Consider the following 27115-nt stretch of genomic DNA (forward strand, 5'->3'; position numbering starts at 1 on the left):
CCCACTGTTGGCAATGGCTCTGACCTCTAAAAAGGGGGGCAACAGTTTATCTGTTTTAACAGGGTGGACAATTGAGTCATTAATGTTGGCCTGATCAGCATTATCTAAGCAGTAGTTTATGATGTGGTGCTGTTGGGTAAGAAAAGTACAGATGCCCAGGCCACCACGGACATGACAAACAGCTTGGCTCTAATTCCCCACTGATATTTCGCATGGGGTAGAGAATCTATTCTATTCTGTTCTACTGACTCAATTAAAACATTGCTGGCAGTTTCAATACAGAGCTGAAAGCCTAACCCACTCCATCACACACACGAACAGTTTTGATTAAGTGCGGTCGCACCAAATCCATGCAGGTAGCATACAAAACCACAAGACAGGAGCACAGACAGTACAAAGGAACTCAAGCAAATGGTTAGGGATAATGACAGCTGGAGAAGTAAATACCAGATTAACCATCTTACCTTCACTTTGCTGGCTCCCTGCACTGCCACTACCATAGCTAAAGCCTGGGTCTTGGTATGCTGGTGGAAAACACGGAGGGGGCAGAGGATACTGATATGGGTATCCTTGGCCTAACGGCCAGGGAGCAGCAGGATGTGGAAGTGGAGCAAGAGTATCCTGATCCGAGGCTCCGCTAGAACCATTGTTAAGGTTCAGTGCAGCCATATCTGGAAAAGAGAGAAAAGGTGAAGACTGTGTTCTTAGCTAGCCGTTACTAATATGCAGGAGTCAACTGCTGACACAGTACCTAGCGTGGTCAGGGACTAGGAGGACTCAGCTTCCAGAGTTCACTCAAAATAACACATGCAGTAGGGCAGACATCAGCATTTACCACTGAGCACCAAGGTACCGTTGCAGCATTTCCGTAAGTCAAGGAGGAATCATCCCCATTCTACAGATTGGAAATGGAGTGTGACTGACAAGCAGCGAGTCTGTGGCATCACCAGAAATAAATTCTTGAGTGTCAGTGCAATGCCCTATTTAATGAGTTCATCCTTCTCTTCCAGGTGGTCTAATTGCTTGATCTAACAGGAAGTGTCAACCACTTCTCACGCAACTTCAGAATAACAGCCTGTAGGATTGTGAAACCCTACAGGACTCTCCTCTGTGCATCCTGCAAGCACAGAAGAGACAACACACGTGCAGCTTTGCCCTTCACAGATGGGGAACTTACTGCCACAGAGGTCTCCAAAGACATAATAGCACTGTTCCGAGAAGGTGATTTTGTTCACAGTGTGCCTGAGGTAGCCGTGTTTTAACATGCTGCTGGCATATTTTCTAGCCTCCCGTCGGTCTTTGAAGCCTTCCACGTGTGTGTAAAGCCAGTCAACCACATCTGCTCCTAAAATGAGAATAGGAAGAGGAGACACAGGATCATCTGAGTCAAATTGATCTTTTTTGGTTTTTTAATCTTCCCATTTATCACACAGCCCACTAGTACTACCGTGCCAGGTATTGAATGCAAATATGAATGAATATGTAGCAATCTTGTTGCAAAGAGCTTAAAATGTTATTTTCACACCTCATCCTAACTGCTTAGTTACCACCAAACATCAATAAAGCAAGCAAAGAACTATCTTGCATCCAGTTGAACACTACATTACAGTGACACCAAATACGTACAGAGAAAATTTTATAGTTACACTGTTCAACCCCTTCTGAGTTGCACCATGAAAATGATGCAGGATATAAAGAAAGGAAGTGGTTAGGAGAGTCACCTTCCTCAAGAGGCAGATGTTAGACTGTCAAAAGACCTGGGTTCCCATCCCTTTCTCAGCAAAAAGTAACTACAACCTAGATTGACCAAATGTTAGCACATGTCAGGTCACAACAGTGTCAGAATCAAAGGCAGACTAGTTGTGGTAATTTTAAATGTAATTAAGATGCTTTATTAAGGTTGTGTGGCTGTCTGGAACTGGAATTACAAGGGTTGTTGCTCTGCTGAACTTGGGCAGATTGCCAGAGCCACAGGTAGTTACATGGAAAACCTGAGGTATAACAAGTAAGGGTTAAGGACCAGCTGCGTCTGAGCATGAGAAACATGCAGTATTTTTGGCTGTCCAAACTCAAACAAGAGCTATTAGTTATTTTCTGTCATGCTTAGAGTTGTTCACAAATACCAAGTCAAGGGAATATAAGAGGTCATATACAGGGGGGAAAATAAAAGAAAAAAAAATCATATAGTTTCTTCAGCCTATTTACAAAAAGTCACTGGGTTTTTCCCCCCACAGCATTCTTTGATCAGCTTACCTATCACTGCATTGGAGATGGTAATTTTTAACCACATCCTGTCCCGGATTTCAAGGCCTGAGTCTGGTAGCTGCATAACCTTGACAATAGTAGCCATGTCACTCTTCACAGTTAAGGGAGATTCTTCTAATTCTAAAAGGAAGAAAGGTTACATGCTTCTTTGAAATGCATCAAGTCTGAAAAGAACTTCTCAGCTCCCAATTTGGATGAACCATTTCAAGCACAGCTTTACCAACAGATGGGAAACAAGACACAAAGGTTCCCAAACGCACTCTCATCAATGGCATAAATTACAGCATTTGTACCAATTCTTCGGATTGTGCTCAGTACAACCAGTTTAGTCACTGAGACGCTGAGTCCCTAGGTGTCTTGACTTAACAAACCAGCTACAGATCAGCACTGCACCCTTTCAATCCACACTGGATTGAGATTTGCAGAAAAGGGAACCCAAGGAGTTCCATGACCATTGCTTTCCATTTCAATTTGCCATGAACAGCCCCTACACACCCAACGGTTCAGTGCACTCTGTGCAAAACTCTGTAGGACAAAGGGTTTTGGCTTGTTCTTTAACTTTTGGTTTAATTGTCAGGAATAATACCCATCTGCATGGCGAAAGATGACGGTCATGTCTCAATCAATGTCCATTTGTGTTTTTAAGATCTGGACATCAGCGTAATTGGAGAGAATTGAAATTAGAAAAGAAAGCTTCCATTATCAGCATAAAGGCTAGTGGTTTCTTTCAAAAAAAACCCAAACAAACTTTTCAGGATCCCAATGATGGCAGCCTTACAAGTTAACAAGTCACTTAACTCAGCATTACTTTGCCCTGCATCTTTCTTGCAGAACCCTTAAAAACCCACTACTCCCAAATGCCTCGGCAGCCATCGCTGCTCCATTGATATTTCACACACTCTTACGGGCACAGCTGGCTCACCAGAGGCTTCAAACTGATTGTTCTTTATAATAAAACCACAACAACAGGGCTGAGATTCACCCTGCGGAACTGAGGTGCCTACCGTAGGAGTCTAGCTCCTTTAGAAACTCCTTCTCTACCATACATAGAGGCAAAGTGGCATCTAATAGTGAAAGCCCAGTGGGGTGAATCTGGGTCTAAGAGTCTCCCTTGTCATAGCTGTGCAGAACTCAATCACCCTGTCTATACATAATAAGACTATATCCTTTGGAGACAGCACCCAGTCCTCCCTCCTGCTCCCATCTTCTCAGTTCCAGAACATTCATGTCGAGCACGTGTCCTGTGTTTGTAGTTCAGTCCCTTCTCCAGCAGGAATTCAGAAACCCTCCTCCCCTCCCTTCTCCCAGCTCCCCATATCACCCACCTTTCAAAACCACAAGGGAACCGATTTTGCCCTTTTCCAGCAACCCAAAGTTTTGATAAAAGGTACAACAAGCATGAAACAATGAAAACTGAAAATGCTTCTTTCAATACATGCACTGCTAATATGCATGAAAATATCCCAGACCATCTATGCATGTGGTTTCAATACTTATAAAGTTTCAATAAACACTATAATTTTGCTTTTGCTTTAAGTTAGTTTGGTTAGTGGCAAAAAGCAACATGTTTGTTTGGGGGAAAGAAAAAAACAAACCAATATTCAAGTAAAGTATGTGGGGAGCAATAAATTGCATTTGCTTGGAGACCTGCGATCTGCATATAAAGAACAACATCAGTCAAATGATCATCAATATTTTCTAAGTCTGCTAGTTGCTGTACAAATATGAAAAATTCTAAGATGCATCTAAAATGCACCCACTTTAGTCTGAACTCAGTCAACTGTGGATCTGACTACCTGACCACCTGTACAGGTATGTGCCAATCTGACAAACAGCACAGACAGTAACTCCTTTCTGGGGAACCAGATCTACTCCAAAGCTCTTTCTCAGGGCTTCCAATATTGGTTTTGAGTGGCATTTTTTTTCCCCATTAGCAGACCCTGGTAATAAAAGAGGTGTATGCTCCAGGAAAACAAAGTCCTACCACATGTAATACCACCACTGGCTTGTATCTTTATTTGAGTAAGAAGTACACATTTGCTCAAACAAAAAGGCCCCAGGAAATTATGCAGTACCTCAGGCTGAATACTAATAAGCAGAAATAGTTTGAAGTCTCAATTCAAAATCCTCCGAAGTACATGCAAGAGAAAAAGAGAACTTTCTAACAATGTCAGTGGATTGCATTTTGAAGCAGCAAGACTTTCAAGAAACCTTGAAAAACTTGAAGTTAATCTCATGGAATGGGACAGCACTACTTTGCAGAAAGGGGTCCTGTAGTGAGAGAACAGGAGTTGGAAAAATCTACCTTTAGCAGAGTGAACGAGGAGCAGGGTTTGCACTGGCTGAGCCAGTGAGTCCAACACTCACAAACCACTGTGAGAGAATATTCTCCTGCATCAGCCAGAACACTGCTGGAGAACAAGATACTTTTAAAAGCAATAATTACAATGAAACACCTCAGTCTGCCTTGGTTTGCATAGTCCTGTTTTTCAAGAAATGCACCTGAGAAAATAAAGAGCTAACACAGAGTAATTCCTACTGTGTGGCGGTGATTTGTATGGCTCCGAAATCTCAGCTACTTTAATCACTAGCACCAATGTGATGGTGGCTGTGCAAATGCTCCAGATATTAGAACTTCACTTTTGATCCAGAGGCTAGACAGCAAAGGAATGCTGGTCAGAAGGAAAGCAATTATTCAGTCCATTTATCCTGGCCTTGCTATACAAACAGAGTAAACAGCAGACATTCCCAGTACTTAAAACAAGGAACCATGAAGCAGACTTGTCTAAGATGACTCCGTTCATTTACTGCTTCCATTTTCAGAGCCAGATACTGTAGAACAGATACTGTATTTGCTTCAAATACCAGCGACTCTAGCCTCAGAGGAACTGAAACTGAGAATCTTGCACTGGAAAATGAAAAGTTAGAAAGCTCCATTTTGCACATAGCTCTTCATTCTTTGAGGTGTCAATGCGCGGACTCTCCCCGCCTCTCCCTCTCCTCCTCCATTCCTCCCCAACTTTGTCCTTCCTGGCCAAGAGGTTCACACGACAGGGGCTCTGTGTACCTAGGGCCCTGAGGTGCTGCCTGCCGCGTTCGGGGAGGGGAGCAACAGGACTGAACTGAAGGAAGGAGCGTTAAGCAGAAGATCACAGTAGAAGTCAGGGGTAATCCACATTTTCTTGCATTCAGGAAAGAAAATGTTGTAAGTTACTGGCACAGAAATGAGAAGCTCTCTCCAGAAATGTGGTTCTGCTCCCAAATAACCTTTATTTTAAAAGTATGATTGAGAGGGCGTCTGCGTTCCATACTTCCCAATCACATCACTATATTTCAAGGCACACGATACATGAATAGTTCAAGAGGAATGCAGAGTAACAGACTCTTGTTTGACAGCAATCAGCAGATACATTTGATTCCAGCAATCTTTAGTACCTGTAAGGCTGAAAACACATCTCAAGATAAAGCAGTCATCAGGTAAGAGGTTCACTTGCTTTCTACTGCAGATGTATTTCCCTTTCAGTGGTGCTGCCTACGATCTAAAGGGGCACTGAGCGATTACAGCTACAAAAAGGATAACCGCCCTTTCGATTCAAGGTGAGGTGTAATTCCAGGACCTATGTGCTTCTAACATCTGAGAGAGGGTAGAAGAAGAAGAGGCAGACAACTATGTAGTCTGATAGGACTTAACTGGTCCCTGCAAATGCAACTTTCATGCCTCAGTCATGCATTTGTCCAGGGAAGATTCTGTCACTAATCACCAACACCACATTGGTCTTTAAAATCCTCAAAGTGTTGGTTTTCTCGCTCGTTTTGTTGTTTTTTCTAAATGATATCCTCCCTTTCTCTCTGGAAAAATCTTACAAAATGCAAAAAGTTACTCAGTCCTAAATTTAGACTCCGGATCTGGTAGACACTTAAGCATCCCTTGTTAAACATGTAAGTACTTATTAATGTATACTGAGGTAGCATTGTTCCCCAAATGAGATAATCTCCTCAGAACTTAAAAGCCACTTCAAGATTTCTATGTGTATATAAACAAATATAATAAATCTCCTTGCTGCAGATGAACAAATCTGACAGAACGGTTGCATCTGTAGAGAAATTCTTCCATATTAATATTACAGGGAACAAACGGATACTAACGAGGTGTAAAGTACCTCAAAACTTTCATGTCAAGTAAAGAGAAGTGCTGTTTTAAATATGAACACTTTCCTGACTTCAGTGGACAGCGTTCTGAGACACATGCTCCTCATTTATTGTCTTGCCTCACTGCCACCTATTTCAAACCCAATGCTAGCTTTTATCCCACGCTTACATCAGAAAGCAAAGGAAGAGTAAAAGAAAGGAAGAGTTTATAGTCTTGGAACAAAAATTTCCAAGATAAGGAATCATCACAACTTGTTGGTTACCTGGATACAACTAGTTTAGAGACTGCCACAGACAGTCAAACCAGGACAGAAGGCAGAATTCTAACCGTAATTTCATGTGGGAAATTATATTTGTTTTTCCTTGTTCAATAAATTCTAAAAGTATAAAAGAGTATAAAAGAAGGCTATGCAAATATCAGTGGAAGACTTTCTAAATGATACACTAATATTATTATCCAGTGACATCTATCTGTAGCAAATTATTTAAATTTATTAAGAAACAGTCAAATGCGAGGAGGAAGCTGCGAGGAGGAAGCTCTCACATTCACCTGAGGGGATAAAGCTGGAGGCCTGCCTTGTAACTTTAAAAAGGGTCCAGAAGCCACCTCTTCCTGAACATGAACCCTGGCAGAACACCACTGTGTTAACTTCTGACCTTTGGAAAAAGGAATTATGCTCCCCACAAGAATCACAAATTTAAGAAAGCATTCAAGAGTTCTGTGGCGGCTGTCGTTTTCATCGTGCTTGTGGCTGGGGTCGGTTTTGCGCACAGCTCTGCACTGCTGGCCCCGAGCAGAAGACGCCTGCCCTGTGCTGGCCGCAGTGTGACTTACTTTCCGAATCGGGAATTGAGCTTGTTAGTGAGGAGCTGGTAGATGTGGTGATGCTCATGGAGGGGCTCATACCGTAACGGGGGTACGCTCCCGTCATGGCTGTGGTATGAGAGATCCACGCTGCAGGGTCAATTGGCCTCACTGGTTCAGCTGCAAAACAATCAGAAAGGGAGAAAAAGACAAATGGAATCAGATTCACGGTAAACACTAAGACTTAGAGTAAGAAGGAATTTTTTGGGGCGCACAAGTCCGTCCTTGCCATTCTGATAGTACAACTGAGATAGCCCCCACACGAGGGAACAAAAAGTACCCTGCCAGCAGTAGCTGATTTCCCCTAGCAATTGCCGCACCAGCCTAATGAGATAAAACCATGATGCTCCTGTTCCTGTAACCATGGTAGGAGTGAAATATTTCCACTTGTGTGAAAGAAGCTACCAGTCCAGTAATAATGTTTCACTATTCTTCTCCACAGTGAGACGGAGGTTTTCATTTTGCTGTGACGTGAAGTACCGCCAAATGCTTTGCCGCAGCTGATCGGAAGACCTCTCCCTACTTCTAAGGGTCTCGAATCCAAAATAACCACTCAGACAGAAGGTGAATCTTCTGCTGAAGGTGAATCAGAACAGTAACTCTGGAGCTCTGTATTTGCAGAGATGAGGCATCATGGAATTCCCCTCCAAGTGTTTTCAGCAGCCATAATGAAACTTTTTAGGACTGGAATAGTCTTGCAAAATAAACTGACAAGACATATAGAGACCATTTGAAGATACTGGTATCAGAGAAGAGTGAAAATTACACTCAGAGCTTAAGAGGGGCCGCATAACAAGTAGTTTTTAATGCTGGGAATAAAATTCATTTTTCTCCATAATCTAAATTATAGTGGTTATCGTTCCATTACCTTGAAAGATGGTTCTTAAAACCAGATATTACATAAAAGAGCTCTGCCTACGTTAGGTATTTCCTCAAAATATCCCACACATTACTGCAATCAGTTTGGCCTGCAACAGATATACTGCTGTTTGCCATGGATAATAATGGATGCATCTTCGCTGAAGAAAGGACAAACTGATACACAAGCTCTCCCTGTAGCAAATCTGAAATACGTGGATTTGTGGAATTTTTCTTTTGATTACGCTGGTTTTCCTAAGGACTTCACTGAGTGAGCTCCTATAGTTTGCACGAGTCTATTGCATTAATTTCAATGGACAATGCCATCCTCATCTTCTCAGGAGGACTGGTAACAAGCTAGGGTTTCAGTGTCATAAGCAGAGCACTCACCAGTAGGAGGCAGCTGTGTTTGTCACATGAGCTACTGAAAGGCTTATTAAACCAGAAGTTTTAAAAGCAGATAATTTTCAAGAGGTTTTATGTATATTAAAAAACGTTGCTTGCCTCAAATTTTAAAAATACTCAGTTTAAATTCTAAGACGTGTACATGTGACAAAATGAGGCTTTTAAACACTTACGTATAGTTATCCTCCAAACTTTCTGTCAATTAAGAGGTTAAGATCACGAGGATATACCCACCAAAAGGTTAAGAGCTTGATCCAAACCATGTGAATCAAAACACCCATGAATTCAGTGGGCACTGGAGTCTCAGAAAGAGTTTCTTAAACCCCTGCCTCCCAAAACAAAAAGCAAACAAACACCACAACCAAGCTTAAAAAATATCGAACTTGTAGGGAATGGAAATCTGTTAGATGCCAAAATAGCTAAAGATATTCTAGACCTTGAGGGCTCCACAGGAACCCAGCAAAGAGCAGAAATATGTACTCACCCCTGGGGATGGTGAAATAACTCCTGGGAGTAGGGTCCCAGCATTTGGCTACTGTTAAGCTGATAGGTCTAGGAAGAAAAAGAACAAGTAAGGGTGATTCTTCCCTACAGAAGTAGTAATTGCTACAATGAACTCTTTGAAACAAACTTATTCCTATCCAACAGTTGTCAAGTACATTCTGAGAATGCTTTTGAGATGCTTGTCGAAGTATTTTCAGTGTGAACCAGTAATCAGGATGTTTCTGGTTTTGCATAGATCATGAGCACTACTGGTGAGATCTGTCAAATGATCAGCTCTTGAGATATTAAAACGTTAATCCTATAAACAAATAGTGCTACTGAAACCAGGCTACTCCTAGTTTGTGTTGGTTTTGGCTGGTACATTGGAACAAGTCTCACCTATTTATCATTTACACTGAGAAGTTCAGAGTTGAGATCAGCAGTCACACTGGTTGCTTACTGAGATCAAAACATTGATTTCTCTGAGGTTTACCCAATACCAATAACTGCATATGGAGGATAAGTAGCAAGAGATTTTGTAATATGCTCACCCTGGTTTGGAGACTATTTCCCGTAAAACCCGTACTGCATCATCATTGCTCATGTTCTCAAAATTGACATCATTCACCTGAAATGTTCCAAAAAGCAGAGGTCAGGCTTCGCAATGGGAAAGTTAAAGACATTTTAATTATTTGTTTCCAGATTTATTTGCCTTGTAACTGTTTCCATTCCTTTGGACAGCTGCAGAAATACTGTTTCTCAGAGCACATTAACTATCCAGCGGAGTTTGCAAAGAATTATAGATTTTAGCATTAACAGTCTTTATGACACAATTCTCTGAGCATGAATGAATTCTCGTAACTGATTACTAAGATCTGGTGGGACGACTGAGCTGAGCCACCAAGGTATAAGCCAGCAGCATGTATTTTTGGACACGGACCAACCTGCAGAAGCATGTCTCCTGGTTCAATTCGGCCATCTGCTGCCACAGCCCCTCCTTTCATAATAGAGCCAATGTATATGCCACCATCACCCCGGTCATTGCTCTGTCCTACAATGCTGATTCCCAGGAAGTTATACTTTTCTATACAGATAGAAAGTGGAGGGTAGGGGGGGGAAAAAAGCAAACAAGGTGATTGGAATGATAGTGAAGAGCTAACACCAGGCTATACTTCAGTCTTGAAAAATCAGTTCTCTCAACACATCAGCTGGGCCATGTTTGACTTACAACTATCTCAGGTTAACCTACTGGTGTACGGCTGCCTGGCACGCTCAGGGAAAGGCAGCAGGGAAACGCTGCTCAAGACATTATTTTTTCATACAGGACACTGAAAAGATGCACTCAAAAAATCAGCAAGAGAAACAACATTGAAAAGACACGTCTACACCTAGAAATTAGGCACCCAACCAGCATTAGGCAATTTTTTCCACACGTCAGAGTGACAGGAAGAATTTGGTGCTACTGAAAGGTGCTGAATTGGCAGTCCTGTACATTTGTATCTGGCTAAACAATGAAACGCATGAGCAGCTGATATGCAAACCTCCAGTGCCCTTCTACTCTCACTCCTACAATGTCCGACCCCTTACCATTCCTAGAAATACGAGCAGAACTCCATATCCTGGAGTTCCAGCTCCTTCCCTGGGCTTCTTGGGAAGAATACCGATCTGCTTGTGCAAACGGCTCAGAACTATTCAGTACTGGACTAGGAATCCAGGCACAGTCAACAGAGTAGCAACTCTCAGCTGCCATTCCCTTTAGTTCAATTGGCATCCTTTCAAATCTACTACACCATGACAAAATACATCTGTATCACTTGAAATTCATCATAAAAAACATTGCTTATTCTCTTACCCATGTTGAGTGTGACAGTGATGATATTTAGGGACATGGTAGAATCAGTGATGCTGCTGAACGAAGACGACTGCAAAATACAACAGAAAATTCTCAAGGTTTTAAATGGCTCAGAATAAGACAATAAAAATAACTATTGAGGATTAATTCACTGGGTACTGGTGAACAGGTTTCCGTTTGGAAGGCACCCAGAAACCCTTGTGGCCTCCTCAAAATTATTCCTTCATTTAGAATCTGTAAAGAAAAAAAATCTGAACACAACCGGCACTTTCTCCAAAGATTTGTTTACAAAAGACACACAGCAAGTATTTTTGCTGCCTGACTACATGACAGACAGGTGGACATTTACATACTAAAGCACCCAGCGTCGTGTGAATTATTACATCCATGGCTCCTCCCTAAAAAGAGGGGTGAACAGCACATGATCCTTCAGGAAGTGAGAAGGCAGACACTCCCCTCCCCTCCAAAATGAAATACAAACGTGCTTATCAAGTATCTTCTAAAACATTACTCCAGTTCTTGTGACAAAATGTAGGCATACTCATTCTTTAATCTGTGAAGACTGATACTTATAGGAGAACAAAACAGTTACTTCAAAAAGTATGTCATTTGGACCATCCTCATTCTGCTACCATACGACTAACACAGAAAAGGGGAAGAGAAAAGATATGAGATTTTCTATAAAGGTAGGTTTCTCCTTTCAGCAGAATGCAAGTCTCAGCAACTTATACATCAGATGTCTAACACCACAGATACCCGGTGCCCACATCAGCCAGTATCATAATGGAGGTTCTCCTGCAGAGACTGGTCTTAAAAGAGACAACAAGAAATGCAATCACTTAACAGTAAAAGGAGAAAGGGAGAGGAGAAAACAAGTCTTGACTCTAGTGTTGCAGAACTTCAAATGTTAGAGGTTTAGTCCAGGGTAGATCAGAGCGAAAGGGAACCTTTCCAATGGGTTCATCAAGGCACAGATCTGTTCTGGATCCTTTCCTAATTCACATGCTACACTCAAAATCATGGCTCACCTCCTTGGAAAATTATGATGCCAACCTTACCCTGTCAATCTGCCGCATCCTTTGTTTCCTCCTCCTGCGTTTATGCTTCCGTATGAGCCGGGATGAAGTACTTTGCTCAGTGGAGCTACTCAACCTGAGGGAAATTGAGAGCAAATGTCAACTCTGTAAAGCTGAGCCATTTGCATTTCTCTGCACCCTGCCAAAAAAAGGCTGAATCCTACAAATGCAGGAGAGAGTAAATCCCACAGACACCATCAGCTAGCTCACAACATATTGCTCTGTTTGTTGCTGAACTGCTGCTCAATCCCGGTGTGTGCTGTATCTAGGAGCACCGAGAAGACACCAGCCAAACCACAGCATGGATTAAAGAGTATAATTTACTGGCTTGCTTTCTTTTGGGAGCAAGACTGAATGCAACCCACATCTCAGACTTATATCCCCCTGATTTAACCACCCAAAGGTCAGAGGTAGCCATCCTGCACTACTTTAAAGGTGGTCCTGGTTCCAGGCCCATCAAAGCAAAATGCACACTATAAGAACAGCTGTACTTTAAACAGAGTTTAATCTCTGCTCTGAGAGAACAACAGACAACCTGGAGAATCTCTTCATATTAATTTCTGTGAGTCTTGTCATGGTGCTGTTACTTTCTTCTGCTGCTATCTACCCCGTTAACAGGAACTTAACGTTGAGGCTTAAATTCAATGAAATAAAGTAGCAATTGATAACAGCTACTACCAAATAGCGAGAGGAATAGTGTATATGATTTACCTTTACATATTCTGTTAGGTTTATTTTGCTGTGGGGTTTTTTCAGGCTCTTCAAACTTGTAGAATGTGCCTAAATGTGCCACATTCTACATAAAAATCCTTAAGATCCCCCTCAGAGTTAGGAAAGTTAATTACTCTCATTTTACAGATATTGGACTGGAACACAGAAAGAGATAAATGGATTTGCCCAAATTAATTTCAGGAGACTGGAACAAAGCCTAGATTTCAGAGATACCAGTGTAACACCACAGAGACATCTCTCCTCTATTTATTATATGAAGAATGGCAAAAAAGACAAAGCAATGCTTCATCATTAACCAAGGTTTAAAAAATCCAACCCTATACAACACATTTAATAGAACTGGCACTGTCACAAAGAAAACAGTGCCAGTCTTCTCCCCCAGTCTCCATGTCCCCATCTTCAAAGTTCCAGCTGCGTGCAGGAATGCTAGAATACATCAAGCAAAACTTGGTACCAGCAACCTCAAAAAGGAGCTTGCTGTCATTAGATTACAACCCACCACACTGGAAACCCATCTTGCATAAAGTCCGCGTGTTTTAGTCAAGCATACTGAGCTGAATATTACAGATGATGGAACTGCTCAGAGGATGTGAATCTCCCGACATTCTCTTTGAGTTCACAAAACTATTTCAGGCATGTTAACCTCACACACTCCTTTCTCCCCTCCCAGCAAGGCAAATTAATTTAAAGAGCCAAGAGGTGGTGTTTTCAAAAGAGATCAAAAATATGATAATTCTCGGTCTGTGGAAACAGCTCACAGCACCTGGTTTTCTGAGGCTTTACCTTTGCAACAGGAAAAATAAAGAGGTCTCTCAGATGCACGGCTCCCAAAATTGGTCTTGTTCAACATTCACCACTCTTTTTGAAAGTACTGGCAAAGATTGACACAAAAACCTCCTCTTATATTTTACTACCAATATTCTCCCGCTTCCTATTTCCTCTCCGATTTCATTCTCCTCCTCTCCCGAAACATCTCATTAGTAGGATTCAGCTAAAACTTTCCAGCACACAACAGTTTAGGAGAATTTGAAGAAAAGGCAAGGCATGTTGCTCACATCACAGTGAACCTGCCTGCTCTTTGCAAAGGGCAGCAGAAAGAAAAGAGGCAAAAGAATGGGGGAGCTTTTCTGCATGAACACACGTCAAGCAACAAGATACCTTCAAAGGCTGTGAGCGCCCTTCTTCCACTGATTAGAGTGTGAATTCAGCGCTCCAATCTGCAAGCAAACCCTCTGCTCACAGGCTCTAGTCCCTGTGGCAGACAGAACACAGGGGTGTGAAAGCCCTGCTCCCTCACCTGATGAGGCAAGACTTTCCACTGGTTTTGAAGACAGCTGAGCTAGTCCATAACAGAAAGGACAAAACCTTAACATTTTATCTGTCCTTTTGGCTACTATAATCACACTTCAAAGTCACTCACAGCATCCGGGCAATTGATTTTCATTGTTTACACACATATTTCACCTACTGCCATACCATATTTTATGGCTTTATCCCAGTGTGCATCACTTAAGGAGTATGCAGCACTTCCTGTCACCAATTTTTTTAGAATGGCATCCTCTAATGGTTACTGTGGATAAAGAGAATTCATTAAATTCACACACGTCATTTCATTTGTTCAGTTTCCCATTGCTATGTCCCTGGAAGGGGTAATTTCTCCAGCTAACATTGCCTACTGTAAAAAGCAATTTTGATTTAGCAATGTTCATAGAGAAAGAAAACGGAGAGAAAAACTATACTGAAAGCCACACCTGCCTGCAGCAGGAGATCACAATGGGAATTCACCCAGCAGGAAAGTTCTTGCTCCACTTTCCAGACAACGGGCATTTTATCTGGATAGCAAGTTATGGAAAGGAGGGATAGGAACAGCAGAGTTTCAGCACACAGTTCACTGATTTTGTCTCAAGCAGTCTTAGCAGTAATCTGGTGCTATTTCATGGCACTTTACATCCTAAGATGTAAGCAACTTAAAAGTACCCTCCAGTGTATATTAGTATACTTCCTCTGTCAATATTTTTCCTGATTACAGACAGCACGTAAGATCTGCTGCCTGCCAAGGTTGATCGGCTATGCCAATTTCTTCCTCCTGCTCTACTGCACATCAATATGGTGTTGCTCAGAAAAACAAAGAACGATTATTTCCAGCTTTAGGTTGATCTTCTAAAATTGGACTGGACAAAAATACCTTTTGCCAGCACTGAGTATCACTACAAAACAGAATCGCGCTCTGACTCCGAGTCCTTAGAAGGGATATTTTAATCTACCACCAAGTAGAGGACACAAAACTATTTTCATTCCTATCTTTAGAGAGATATATCATGGATGAGTCCAAAAAGATGGACTGGAAAAAAAGAAGAAAAGTCTAAGTACACTGCAGAGAAGCAGACAGAGCACAGAGGTGATGAAGGTGTGAACAATTAGCTTATGATAACATCAGCATCTTGTTCCTTCTTCACTTTTGCCCTCCCTATTTACTTTGGCAACTTGGGGGTGAGACAACTTCGGAAAATTCATTCAGTTTCAATACATGACCAAAAGGGTCGATTCCTCTGTAAGCAGTGAGCATTTTGGATTTTTCTTTTAAATTAAAGCAGCAAAACCAGAGTTTACTGGCAAATCTGAACTTCTGTTACCAGATGATAATACGCAAGAAGTGAAGTTCTTCTATTCTGTCCTATTTTTTTCATTCTACTCAACATTAGACTGGAAGAATGGAACTAAGTTCCTTAGAAAAGCCACAGTTCACATTTAGTTCAAGAGGACAGACAGTATTTCAGAGAAGTAACTACTTTGAGCTAAAACAGCCTCTCACATTAGTTGCACAAAACTGATGACCAGAAGGCACTGCAGAAACATTTTTTGTGTGCTTATACATCGGCTTCTATACAGATAAACATTAGAAAATGTTACTTATTACACTGAAGATACCGTAAGTGGAGACCTCACTCAGCTCCGTTTTTTATCCCTTCTGGGGAAGCTGGACAATGACTCGAGTTGCCTTAATCAGCCGATGTGTAAGTAGAAGGCAAGACAGCTTGTTTCAGCGAGACTCCCACACTGTGTGAAAGCAGGTTTCACAGTCTCTGCAATTTCTTAAAAAGGAGTCAAGCCTGTATCTGTTTTCATGTAGCTGTGGTACATTTCTTCATCTCCTTTTGTTATTTCTTTTAAATCCATAGCCTTAACGTATCCTTGCTGAATCATTCACAAACACTGCATATCTCATTCTAGGAGTATCTGGATGCTAAATAGAAGCTCAAACGTATTCTAATGAGGTGTAATATTTTGATCTCTGAAGTATCCCCAGAAATGAGTAGAAGTTAGTATTACAATTTGATGAGCAAAACAAGATTTGAGCTTTTGGGAAAAATAGAGTGCAAAGATGAAAAACAAATCTGGAATCATAACTACCAATTTCCCGCACTAGCTACTGGCCAAAACCCTGACTGCACTTCTAACAGAAAGTCTAATGAATCCCACAGCAGATATTTTTAAAAAGAATAATAATAATTTGTCCAATCTACATTTCCCAAAGAAAGGAAAAAAGGTAATAATTAGGATTAAGAAAGTTTATCCATATAGTCTGAAAAGAACTAATGTTAATTTCTTAAATGAGAAATAAATGTAATCAATTTTTTGCAGTGAATTTTTTTTGATACATTGAATTGAGAATACTAACTGTAAGTTGCTGACAATAATCCTACAGCTACAGATGTCATATCTGCTAGACCTTTATTTGTGTAACAGAAGACAGAAATAAGACTTTTACTGTAAAGTCTGCCATGAGCTCCCTACATCAGTCTGTACACAAAATACCACCTACTACCTGCAAATAACACTAACGTTCCATGCTATCACACTTTGAAAACAAAGGAAATAAATTATTGTACTCACACTACTTGAAGGGTTCTGTACTGTCCTGTAATATTTGTGAACAGATTAATTCACTGAAACAAAAAAAAGACTTTCGCTCTAGCTGAATGCAATAGAACTTCCTTGGAAATTAACCAACTGTGCTGTGCTGCTCCAAGTTAAAAATAAAATAAACCAATGTCAAACACACACTGGTAGAAAAGCATCCTCAACCTTACAACCTCTTCACTTCCAAGACAGTAAGATCCTTTACATCTGATTTCTTCTCTCAGTGATCTCCTCCGCATACAATCTCCTTTACAATGCAGGTTCTGACACCAGAGTTCATCAGCTGTTATTAAACAAACTTACCCCCTTCAACCTCTTTTTCCCCAGGCCGCTGTCTGCAGCAGATCTGGAGCATGCTCGATTTTCTGTTTGGCTGTATTTGCCTCTAAAGAAAACTTCTCCCTGCCAGCACAATCTCTCATCTGCTTGAGAACATCATCACAGTAACACAACAGCATACCTCGGAGCATTCCATTTAGTTGTTCTTCCTGACTAGCTGGCCTGGCAGCTATTCTGTGTGCCAAAAGCTTCTGCCCTAGCCTAGAAAGGAAAAGCCCTGCGCAGCAGCTTCGAAGAGTCCCTTTCTTCTCAGGTCAGACGCAGGAAGCTTTACTTTATTAATATAGAAAGATTTAGCTGGGTCTAGTATAATGTGCTTCAGTGGCCACCCTGACTGTGCTAATCCTGCTCTACTGCATATCTTGCTGCCATGGAAATGATTAATTTATTTGCAAGAAACAAAATCAGTTGCAGGGTTGTTGTTTTTGTGGGCTCGATTTTTCAGGTAGGGAAGGAGGGTTAGAAGCCCTAAAGGCTTTAGGAAGGCTTAGCGCACAGGCAGGTTAATTACTGATCTTGCCAACCCTTTAAGCATATGAATATCCAGGTGAAGTACAAAGCATCCAGAAGGCTAATTTTCTGTATCTTCAGGTGTTGGCAACATCACTGTAACTGCAAAATAAGTTCTTAAATCTAATTCAGGACCAAATCTTAGATGTTCACTTAGTTACCCTTTCAACCGTTTGGAAACATACAGCCTTTAAACAGAATTTGAAGGAACTGCTGTTCCTCAACAGGTTTTTAAGCTACGACTAACTGCAAGACCAAATAGATCCACTGAGTTCAATAAGCTAATAATCCATTTGTAAACACAGCAACTGTTTAAGTATCTCCAGGACTAGTTGTTCTTTGCTGTTTCCATTCTACCTAGCACCTTATTTATTTTAGCTACAGATCTCTATGAACCACCAGAGATCTGTAATCTTGTTGTTCTCCAACAAATAACAGAAATCTGTAATGGGTTTTCATAGTTCATTTGGATGACCAACAGCTCTAGACACAGTGTTCAGAGAATGATGTCACTGCAGTCAGGAAAGGGAAGAATACTTTGATTGATTTTACATCCTTAAAAGTAGGTATTTTGAATCTGAGAAATGTATTGTCTTATAAACCTTTTACGGAACAACAAAAATATCTTCAGATATTAACAAGGATGTCTTGAAATGGAGACCTTTTTTGCAAAAAGCAAGTAATAATTCACATTCTGTCTGCACAAAAAGAAAAAATAATTAGGTTGCCATAAATATATGGCATCACAGCCTGCCTTTGCAATAGCATTAATTTTGATGAATTCCTGTACTGCTCATATGTCTTAGACTATGCAATTACATAGGAATTCCTTTACAATTCAGATTTAGTGAAGTGCATACTTATTAGGCATCTATGCTGAAGGTATTTTGTTACAATATTCACACCATTACTTTATAAATAGGTGAAGTTGCACATTGCTTTGATCATTCTTGCTATTAAAAGGAAAGAACAGGAACAGAATTTTTCTCTTAATTGGAACAGTGGCTACAGGCAGCTTGGATAGCGACCCCAAAAACTTAGCTTGTTTTTCAGAGCAGTGATTATATACGACGTGATGTTACTGATGAATTATTAGTGCTCAAATCATATGTAGCAGAAAAAGAGAAGAAAGAAAAATTAAAAAGAAAAAGGGAGGGAGAGAGGGAGGGAAGAAGGGAAAAAAAAAAAAAAAGAAAAGAGAAGACATAAATCTTCTCATCTTGCCAGTCAGCATGTTTCAGGAAAGCCCAGAAATACAGTCAAGTGGCTGGGAAACAGATGCAAACAGTACTTAACAGCTCAGTCACTATGCCAATGCCCTACCTGCTTGTGTTGTCGTCATCATCAGAGTCAATGAAGCTGCTGGATTCCAGTTCACTACTCATCATGGTAGAAGAACTGTCATAACCAGGAGGGTGCTCACGGTGTCTGTCCAGTTTCGGATGGCCATTGATCCGAGGGACTGTAAAAACAAAATAAATGGAGTATTCCTAGGCGAAGAGCAAGGAAGAAGTGGCACTGTAAGTAGCACGACATTCACACTGACAGCTGCAGACAACTCTGCAGGAGGATCCTTATGCCAAACCCAAGCTCTTTGCAGAACCTGATCTCACTCAACAGCTGGAAAGCCTGCTGTCCTGGCTGGCCCAACTGCCTACCCACCTTTTTCCTAACTTTTCCACTTGTCTATGGCTCAGTTCATGGGCAAGCCATAAACAGATCGAGGCAGAAACAGCAGGCATGAACAAGTACTATAATGGTATTAGAACATCAACTAGAATGGCCATGAGAAGTTTATGGCAATAGGAAGGCACATACCTTGAAAAAGCAACAGAAAACACAATTTGAATTTGGTATGGATAGGCCTAGCAGCACAGAAAGTGTTAAACAACATTCCTTGATGAATTCAATGAATATCTCATCCATAAAACCACCTTTCCCTTGGTCTGTGCTACATGTTCCTACCTCCATACTACATCACCTTGTCTGGGCAGTACAGATATATCAAAGTCACATTGTCTTGACCATTCCACATGCATAAGATGCTTCAGAACAATTTCTTACTAATCCCTGGCTGTGCAAATGTTGTCAGATATACGAATATTCCTGTAGAAAATCCCCTCAGTAAGAATGCCATTTACTTGAAGGCAGCAGTGATTCATCTTTTTCTAGAGATATTTGATTAATTTTCCTCTGTAAAGCAAACTTCTCTGCCTGCTTCCTTTCAGGGACCTCTCATTAGAAGACCCCTAGTCTGCCAGTGCTCTATTTTGCCAAGAACACTCCTTTCCCTGAAATAAGAAAGGCTCAGCTTGATAAGGCACCTGGTCCAGAAATAAACATAACAAGCTTCAAAGACAGACTGATATTTTAAAACACACTCTCCAAACTCACAACTCCCTCCCAGGTCCAAGGGATCTGATCTTCAATTACAGAATAGAAAACCTTCTTAACAGCTTAGAGGGAGTATCTCATCCAGATAGTGTAGAAACCTATACAGCTGTTGATGGCATCGTTACTGAGGTCAAGACTACATTGCGTTGTTTGTTCTCATCGGGAACAGGCAACTCCGACCACTGAGAGTCAAGGTCAAGTAATCCACTCTGCAAAGTCTCTGAATGTTCAATCCCAGCTAGTCATCCAGGCTTTAAAAAACCCCAGTTTTTTTCAAAGTTGCTTTCATCCATAACAACAACAGGAAAAAAAAGGAGAAGGGAAAAGACATCCAGATTCCAAAGCTTAGAAAACAGCACTTTTCAGCAAATTAATAAGCTTTAGAGAGAGTTCTGTCTTTTAAGACTAAGGAGAACATTAGAGACTTGAATAATTAAAATGCCTCCTTTCCTTGTGCTACAAAGTCATTTTTTAAGTCTTTATATAGCACAGCTTAGAGTTCAAAATATTTCACTGGATTTGGAAACCTGGATGCTAATCACAGCATTGGAGAAATTCAACTCCATCTCTTCAGCCTCGGCTTAAGTATAAAATCAAGTCCAGCCACCCTGTCCATTTATTCTTTGCTTCTACACAGTGAAACATCAGAAACTGTGGAGCGAATTAAAGCCCCGTATTCCAACAGATTGCATAATGCAAATGTGCATTCATTGGAAACACTACTGGAACAGCTAACGATTGCCATTGGCACCACTATCTAGCGGCCAGATAACTTTCAAGGAAGCAAAGCATTCCATACTCTGATCCCAAGAACTCCTTGTCTCCCTTCTAAACATATTTCATCATTAAGCCTAATTTCAGGAGCAATTGTTGGCTTGCGAGAGTATCATTACCAACAAACCAGTACGTTGGACTACCAGAATGCATCAACTATCACCCTAGCGAGCTCTGCAGAGTTTTCCTGGAAGAGGGAACGACAGCCAAGAAAAGGTGATGACATACGTACAATGGTTTGTGGCAAAGCGTTCCTGGTGGACAGAGACTCTCACCAAATTCAAGTCCAACACAGTTCCCAAGCAACTTGGAGTTGGTTGCTGATTACTCACTAGTCTTGCTTCCACTGATATTTCCTTTCTGACTTCAATAGGAAGTGAGTGCAAATCTTAGCAATTTACTAGCTAGCACACAATTTACAACAAATCTATTATCTTTGCCCCTTTGGAGTTTTAAATTTCTGTTTTCATTGAGGAGGAGTATATAAGCTAGAATGGATGGAAGTCAAAACATCAGCCATGGAGAAAACTTACTTACGCTTCTCCACTTGAAAAATCTCATTTTTTATTACTGTGCTTGTTTTTCCTGCATTTCTCTGCTATTCACCACTTGCAACTTATAAAAGTAATCCCATCAATTTTGCGTGATAACGTTGATCTCATTTGGAGAAGCTGACATTAAACAGAACCCTGATAGTAAAAACAAGCCCCTGTCAGAAGAACCTTTCCCAGCTCTGATTGGGTGGGCAGCAGATTACAGAAAACAATGACCTGGATTTTATCCACATTTAACTGGTATAAATAGGAAGCAAATTTGAGCAGCATGCTTCTCTCATCTGAGACACTTTATTTACATTTGGCTTTGACTATTATTAAGTATACAGCCCAGAAAGTTGCTGGCATGATTTTGTAATCTTTCTCTGCAAAACTGGACTGTTTATGCAGCTGGGGAGGGAAGGAGGGCAGCAACTCTGGTTATCAGCAAGTGGGTTGTCTCAAGTGCCCTCTAGAAATCACCAGTCCTGTCTCTCCCATCACAGGTCATGATTATTAGACAGCACAGATTCTTCCTTTTGTTCCAAGTGGGTGGTCTACGAGCAGATTGCTATTTTACTGAATTTGCAATTCAGAACCACTTGCCTAATACTTTCAACAGATAAAAATCAGTCTGTAACTCAGCTGATTTGTTTTTCATGTCTCTAACCAGTGGACATCATGGCCAGCAGTTGCATGTTGTTTCATTACTAATAAGAAACTGCCCAAATCTGAATTTGCTTCCTGCTAGCATCCTGAATGACCATTCCCATGCTGTCTCTAAGCAAGCTTCCTTCAAAATTTTAGTTTACATTTATGGCACTAAAGGATAAAGTAATTCACCCAGCTCTAATTGCTTAGCATTGGACTCAAATACGAGCTCTCTGACTCTGTTGTATTGTTCTTATCAGCATTTCTTATAAGAAATGCTCTTCCTCTCCTGCTTGGCCTAAGATATATGAAGGATTACAGCACAGCAGCCACACACAACACACTGTGATTATTTTGCCGTCTACATAATTATTGACAGGAGCTGAAACCTTTTGGCTTTTTTCTTACCTCTGTTACACTCACAGATCACCTGCTTTTGGCAGTGAAAACACTGAACTTTCACTCATTTGCTTTTCAACTAAAGAAAGAGAGAAAGTTTAAGACACATAATGCTTAGTGCTTACTAAGGATTTTCCAGCATTAAGAGAACAATCAGGAATACAGAGGAAGCCAAGGCGTGGAAATGGCACCCATAAATATTTTCCCCTCAGCCTGCATATTTCCTTTGTTAACTAAAGAATAAAGAAATTGCAGTTTGATACAATGCCATGGCCTGTATATAAGGTATGTCTGAATGACTGGCCATCCCTGAATGGACGCACTATTAATTGTGAGGACTCACGCGGCTGGAACGCTGCAAACTGTGCTGTGAAATTCGCTCAAGAGTCTACAGTATCAACAACAGTCCTGAGGACCTCAGGCAATGGAGATGCAAGGTCCCATTTCTGTGCAAAGGTAACAGAGCTTGTGCCCAAGAAATCAAGGACAGAGTCAGTGCTGCACCCTGTAAATCTCAAGGAACACTCAAGAGCAATGGGTCTAACATGGCAGGATTCAAATTCAAGAGACTGGGGAACATACAGCTGAGGATTTTATTGATGCTGCAATACATTAGTATGGACATAAACTCCCCAAACCCAGTAATAACCACCCAAACTTTCACATACCCTTTAGATCCAGTGTGCATTATCTCATTTTTATACTGAGTACCTCAGTTTCCCTGCACCAAATAAGGGCACTGACTGCTTAGAAACTTCAGTTGAAATGAATGTTAATACCTACAGTGACACACGCGGGGCTGTGCTTCTGGATAGCATCTGACTGGTTCCAGTGGCCTCATCAGGTGGTGACACCACTTGTGACAATATCTCCTACTGGGAGTGGGTCTCAGAGGGGAACGCTGCTGTGAGTAGAGCTCCTGTTGCCTCTCCTGCTGTGGCTGGCTCCTACCAAAACACTTCAAAAACGCGGGAGTGACCATTTCCCTGCCCACACCGTGCCCACTTAAGGAAATCCCCAGCGTGCACTGTGACTATCACTCTGTCCAAGTCCAACAAACATATCCGGATGTACACGGAGCTTCCCACAAGTAGTTATTTTTCACGCACAGTGTGAGAGAAAAAAGGAGCCAGTTCAGGGCTCCTGCTGAGACACTGGAAAATTCCATTCCTGAAGACTCAAAGATTATTAAAAATATATTTTTTTTTTTGCATGCTCTTCCTCCATGACATAATCCCAAGGAAGCCTGTGCCCAAGAGGCAGCGCATCTGGTAAGCAGTGTATCTTGAAGGACTGGGGAAATAGAACAAAAATCATTTGCATTGACTTTGCCATTTGCCACTCTGCCGTTTCCACAACACACTTTGCAATCACATCTGCAGGATACAAGTCACGGATTAGATCTGAAAATCCAAACAATTTTATAGCCACATTTTTAATGGGATCCTGTAATATGACAGAGTTGGTTTTATCCCAATAAACCACACATAAATCGACCTTTGGTATTTGCGTAATTACTTTTTAGTAATTAGTGATTTGGGGCTTCTTTTAAATTATCTCTTAATGTATTACAGAAATGTATCTCAGATCTAAATACATAGTTTTCCAGTCTCTCATAGAATTCCTCTTTTTTGGAGACAGAGGTGAAGGTACTTTTCACCCAAGAATTAAAAAAAAAACCAAAACCCAAACATACATGTGTGTTTCTCATCATTAAATTCCATATACTTCTGCTAGTGTCTTTACCAAAAGCAAAATGTTTCTCAGCTTTAACTTGATGTAAATGCCAATAATGGAGCAACTCCGCTTGTTCTAGAGAAAGTCTAAGGCAGCTGGATTGTTCTGTCAGGACACAAACTGCTTAAAGCAGCAACACTGTAAAAGTTCACAAGGCCTAAATGTGGGCATCATCATTAAAAATGGTAACGTAGACAAATTTCACAAAATCAGTTGAAGTTCGGAACATGGCAAACCACAGCCACACTACAGAAACAAATGTTGAATCTCACATGCATATGGGCTCGTGTCTAGCTGAGGCTCACCGAGACTTGCATTTTAAGGTCTTCACTCAGAATCAGAGACGGGCCGTGCCTTGGTATCAAGCAGAGGTTTCTGTGCAATTTAATAAGGATTGCAATACCTCCGCTGCTCTCAAGGTTCAGCCATTCAAACATTTCAGAAACAGTTTTGCATTCTTTGACTGGGTCTTAAGGACAAACACAAAGTAAATACCATATGGCATTAATTTGTTAAGATATGGCATTTAAAAAGATGATCCTTCCAAGCGATATTACAATTGTGTCATAAACATTTCTCAACCACACATTTCCCTGAGAATTTTTCATTAGCCTTTCTTGCCAGTTGTTCCTCACAAGCCAAAGGAATTAAGACAAATGCAAGATGATGATACTTTGTGTAAATGAGCGTTTGCTTTTAGTGTCATTAATGGCAGCAAGGTTTAATATTACAACGGTCTCAGCATTCTCGTGCGGTGTTACCACAGATGCTGCGTTACCACATGTGCTAAATTAGTACCTCAAATGCTAAATTTAAAAGAGATTTACCATATTTGTTCAAGATTTTGACCTGAGCTCTTCAAAAACTAAATGTTCTCTAACATCATCTAGATCAGTTTCATCATCCGACTCGCAGACTGTCCCAGTATTATGGATTACTTGGGTATGAGTGAATCACTGTTCTTTAACAAGGCTCTATGAAGTTTTAATACTTCATAGGGAACAGCATTTTAAAAGTGGAAAAGTTCACCCTCTCTAATGATAAAGTAACCTTCTCGTCGCCCACCTCCCCCCTATGCTACCGTTGTCTTCAGCCATACAGAAAACACTTTGATCTTTCCCCCATCAGAACACTTTCTCCCACCTCCGGGCAGCACCAGCCCAGTTCTCTGCCCTCCCGGAGCGGAGCCGGCACCGCGGTCCCTCTCCAGCCCCCCGGGCAGCACAGGGAGCCGCAGGCGATACTCACGGCACGGCGGGGCACGGTCCGGCTCCCTGCTCGCTCCACCACGGGCCGGGCCAATGGGCACAGCCACGCCAGGACCCCGCGGCAGCTCCAGGACCCCCTTGTTCCCCCCCTTCCCAGGATGCTGGGCCGGGCAGGGAAGGTGGTTCCCGCTCCGCAAGCCCACACAAATGGAGGCCACGGCGGCCGGAGCAGGCCGTGGGGATCACGTCTGTGGGCTCCTGCGTTACCTCTGCTGCATGCGGGCAACAACCTCGGAGTTCTTCCATCGAGACTGGAAACCGCTCGCAGAAGCAAAACCCTCCCCCGTGAGTGAATGAATGCCTTCGGGGGTGGGCAAGCTACGTCTATTCCTTGAATGACTGGGGAGAAATTACTCTAATGGAAGCAAGGCTGTCCTTAAAAATAAACAAATGAAAAGGACAGTCCAACTGACATGGGATCTGGAGTTGCAGAGTGTCATGTTTCCAGGATACAAAGAAAACACAAAGCACGTGTTTTAGGATTGTCTTGTAGGTTCTGTAGGAAAGAATAAGTGAAGAAAAACTTTGTCCCCTCCCACCCCACCTTCTAATGGGGAAGGAAAGCAAATTTCTCACGTGTAAGGCACCACCAGGGAAATCAGATTATAGCAGCAGGCATCATACACTGCTTAGAAGACAAGAGACAGATTTAAATGGTATTTTACATGGTCTTCACAAGCATTAGGTATGAAGAAAGTGAAAGGCACGGACAATTGAGATGGATGAATGATGGCAGTAATGTACATATTTTGTCTGTCTGCCATGACTCAATCTGACATGTGATTTTGCTGCCTGCAGCAGGACTGCACCTGGAACGCAGAAATTCAGCAGAAATTCGTTGGCACCTTTACACCCATTACAAACAACCAAAGCAACAGTCAAAACACTGCTAACACAGAGTTAGAGAAGGAAATGGGAAAGGACCTTAAATCTGTACCTTTTGAAACATGGTCTCAGTTTCTAAGTTCTTTTCTGCCACATCCAAGCAACCAAACTCAGTCCCACTACAGGGATGCAAAGGAAAGACGCCAACAAAGGAAAAACCCCTATTTAAATGCAATTTCTCTCTCTTTTCCTCTTTAACTCTTGACTTTTCTGTAGTGACTTATCAAATATAAACATTATTATTATATCATTATTATAATAGTTATTATACAAAGATATATTTTTAAAGGCTTCTGATTAGCAATGTGTTGGCCTACCTGTATAAATTAAAACTTCAATTTGTGGCTCTTCTCACATAATTCAACATAAATAAAAAATGGAAGGGAATTGCTCTTTGAGCACTGCAAAAAGTTCACTTAATTGTTTCCCTAAAAGCCAGTGAACAGCTGGATTCAGCTGGAACTGGAATGGGTGAACAGATGTGAGGTAAAGAGAAGGGCTTTTAGTCTCATTTTGCAGATCTGAAGAGTCAGTGATAGTTGAGATCAGCATCCATATTTCTAGATATTCCAACTAAATCTGAACTAGATCTTCTTTTATAGAAAAGCTCCTATACCCTGCTCCAAAAGATAAAAGTGTCTTTACCAGTATGCAAATATACTTCAATTTTAGCAATGTTTTATACCTCTCAAACAGCACCAGGTAGCCTTGAATTCATACAAAAGGTTTCCTGTGTAATTAAGGTGTGCATTTAAATATGTGAAGTTTTTGTAATCTCTCTACCCAATTCAAATTCCCTTTTCTGATTCTTTCTAATTTAGCCAACATTGTTTGGGGGGTGGGAGTTGAGAACCATTATTATAATTGAGTGAGTACTTCCACAAACCATGATTATAAGGGTTTTATTCATAAAATACTCCCAGATATCCAAGTCCTTCGTCTAAACAAGAATCATTCTCTGCTCTGGTTCAATGCCTCTCCCGCTAATAACCGGGGACTTTCTGCCCGGCTGACCCCCT

At 41.3% G+C, this 27115-nt stretch overlaps 1 protein-coding gene across 3 annotated transcripts in view; it reads right to left on the reverse strand.

Moving 5' to 3' along the window:
* The window catches only part of DVL1 (dishevelled segment polarity protein 1), a 99523-nt gene that overhangs the window by 8669 nt on the left and 63739 nt on the right, over positions 1–27115 (reverse strand). For 2 of the 3 annotated variants that reach the window (XM_054849675.1, XM_054849677.1), the window contains exons 5-14: positions 18779–18917; positions 11936–12029; positions 10878–10947; positions 9970–10109; positions 9577–9653; positions 9027–9094; positions 7250–7399; positions 2254–2385; positions 1178–1345; positions 465–671 (exon numbers count right to left, since the gene is read on the reverse strand). In XM_054849675.1, the coding sequence (XP_054705650.1) occupies positions 465–671; positions 1178–1345; positions 2254–2385; positions 7250–7399; positions 9027–9094; positions 9577–9653; positions 9970–10109; positions 10878–10947; positions 11936–12029; positions 18779–18917 (1245 nt within the window). The remainder of the gene's footprint in view (positions 1–464; positions 672–1177; positions 1346–2253; positions 2386–7249; positions 7400–9026; positions 9095–9576; positions 9654–9969; positions 10110–10877; positions 10948–11935; positions 12030–18778; positions 18918–27115) is intronic. The other variant, XM_054849676.1, reaches the window with a different exon arrangement.

The sequence above is a fragment of the Grus americana genome, chromosome 21 (assembly GCF_028858705.1).
Source record: "Grus americana isolate bGruAme1 chromosome 21, bGruAme1.mat, whole genome shotgun sequence".
Classification (NCBI taxonomy): Eukaryota; Metazoa; Chordata; class Aves; order Gruiformes; family Gruidae; genus Grus; species Grus americana.